At 42.4% G+C, this 2,148-nt stretch overlaps 1 protein-coding gene across 1 annotated transcript; it reads right to left on the bottom strand.

The window, feature by feature from the left end:
• Window positions 1-222: 222 nt before the first annotated feature.
• On the bottom strand, window positions 223-870 carry LOC128987394 (uncharacterized). Its single transcript, XM_054408223.1, has one exon. It carries the CDS (start codon window positions 868-870, stop codon window positions 223-225), a length of 648 nt encoding a protein of 215 aa, XP_054264198.1.
• Window positions 871-2,148: the final 1,278 nt, after the last annotated feature.

Raw genomic sequence — 2,148 nt, 5'->3', positions numbered from 1 at the left:
CAATGCAACTTGAAAATATTAAATACATTGATTATCAAGCCTGTCTATTACTGTATTTAATAGTTGTATTTGTTTACAAACCCCAATCATTAACTTTGTAACGTATTAAAATAATCAGTGCAACCAATTACCCTCTAAATGATGTTTTCTACGATAGTGTATAATGAAAAGTCAGCGTTAATACAAATTTGTTGACTTACTTGACTTATTTCCTGTCGCTCCTTAGCGGGAGCATAGGGCATCGAGAAGAGCTCGCCATCCATCCCTGTCTTGCGCCAGATCCCTCAGTTGACCCCAGGTCTTCCCGACACTCGAGGCTTCCTTCATTATTGTTCTCCTCCAGGTGTCACAGGATCTTCCTCTCTTTCTTGTCCCTTGGGGATTCCATTCCAGGGCCTTCTTTTCAATTGCACCATCCGTCTTCCGAAGAGTGTGACTCAGCCACCTCCACTTCCGTCTTCTGATTTCTAGGCTGATCTTGGTTTGCCCTGTTGCCTCCCAAAGCTGTTCATTTGATATAGTGTTTGGCCAGAACACTCTCATTATACGTCTGAGACACCTGTTTACAAACACCTGGAGCTGAGAAGTACTTCGCTGATCCATTTTCCAAGTTTCACTGGCATATAGAAGGACAGACTTGACGTTTGTGTTGAAGATGCGGATTTTGGTTTTCATTGAAATATTTCTATTTCGCCATATTGTGTAAAGCTGAATAAATGCTGCATTAGCTTTCCCAATGCGGCTCCTAACATCTTCCTTTGCTCCTCCGTCTGCTGTGACTTTACTTCCGAGGTATTGGAAAGAGTCGACCTCTTCAATCACTTTCCCATTTAGTTCTAAGGCTTGGGCTACTCTGGAATTCAACCTCATTTCCTTTGTCTTATTTATATTTATCTTAAGACCCACCTCTTCAGCCTCCCTTTGTAGAGAACTTAGTTTCGCCTGAATATCAGTGTACCTCTGGGCAATCAAGCAAAGGTCGTCAGCAAAGTCAAGGTCCTCCAGCCGCTCCCTCAGTCCCCACTGCACTCCCGCCTTCTATTATTTGTTACTCTCCTCATAACTGAGTCCAGCACCAAAAGGAACAGTATTGGTGATAAAATGCAGCCCTGACGAACACCTATTTTAACTGGGATTGCTCCTGTAAACTTTCCTTGGTGCGAAACCTGACACTGGAAATCATCGTACATTGCCTTGATGATATTTATGATTTTAGGGGGTATCCCATATTCTTGTAGAACATGCCACAGCACCTGGTGTTTCACTGTGTCAAAGGCCTTCTCGAAATCTACAAATGCCAGGTAAAGAGTACTTTGAAATTCTTTGCTCTGTTCAAGTAGGATTCGGAGAGTACTAATTAAATCCACACAACTTCTTGCTTCCCGGAAACCTGCCTGTTCTTTCCTCAGTTTCAGTTCGATGGAACCTTTAATCCGGTTTAGGATTATTCTGGCCAGCACTTTGCTTGGGACTGACAAAAGGGTAATACCTCTCCAATTATTACTATACAGAGCGTTACATCCCCTCTCTTTGGTATTTTGACAACTATACCCTTCATCCATTCCTTTGGAGTTCTCTCCTCTTGCCAAATCTGTTGAAGTAGTGGATGAAGTAAGTCCGCGGCTACATCACCAGCTTTTAGGATCTCGACCGAAATGTTGTCTAAACCAGGGGCTTTGCCATTTTTCATGCTTTTGATCGCATCTTTGATTTCTTCAATTGAGGGGATTTCTAAATTTATACCATGCTCCACCTGCACAGGGCGAGGTAGTGGCAAAGCCTCGTCCTGAGTTTCTGCTCTATCCAGTAGTTCGCTGAAGTGTTCCTGCCATCTATTCAACTGGTCTTCAATGTTTGTCAGCATTTCACCACTCTTACTTCTTACTGGTTTTTCTCTAGCGAAGTTCTTCTTTGCCAGTTTCCTTGTAATGTCGTAAAGATTTTTGCTATTACCTTGTCTAGCAGCTTCTTCTGCTTCCTGAGCCAGTTCATCAACCCATCTTCTTTTGTCTCTTCGCACATATCTCTTGACATTACGATTCGCCTCTGAATATTCTTGATAGACGTTTTGCTTTTGCAATCTGGTTTTGGAGCTGTCATATTTTGTTTTCAAAATCTTCCTTCGGTTTACTTCAGTCCACGTTTCAT

The sequence above is a fragment of the Macrosteles quadrilineatus genome, unplaced genomic scaffold, assembly GCF_028750875.1.
Source record: "Macrosteles quadrilineatus isolate MER2022 unplaced genomic scaffold, UCM_ALF_1.0 Scaffold_2__2_contigs__length_208266976, whole genome shotgun sequence".
NCBI lineage: Eukaryota > Metazoa > Arthropoda > Insecta > Hemiptera > Cicadellidae > Macrosteles > Macrosteles quadrilineatus.
This window is presented reverse-complemented; position numbering and strand designations above follow the sequence as displayed.

What these genes read in the sequence shown, in the direction of transcription:
- LOC128987394 (XM_054408223.1), bottom strand. Translation starts at nt 870, where the DNA reads ATGAGGTTGAATTCCAGAGTAGCCCAAGCCTTAGAACTAAATGGGAAA.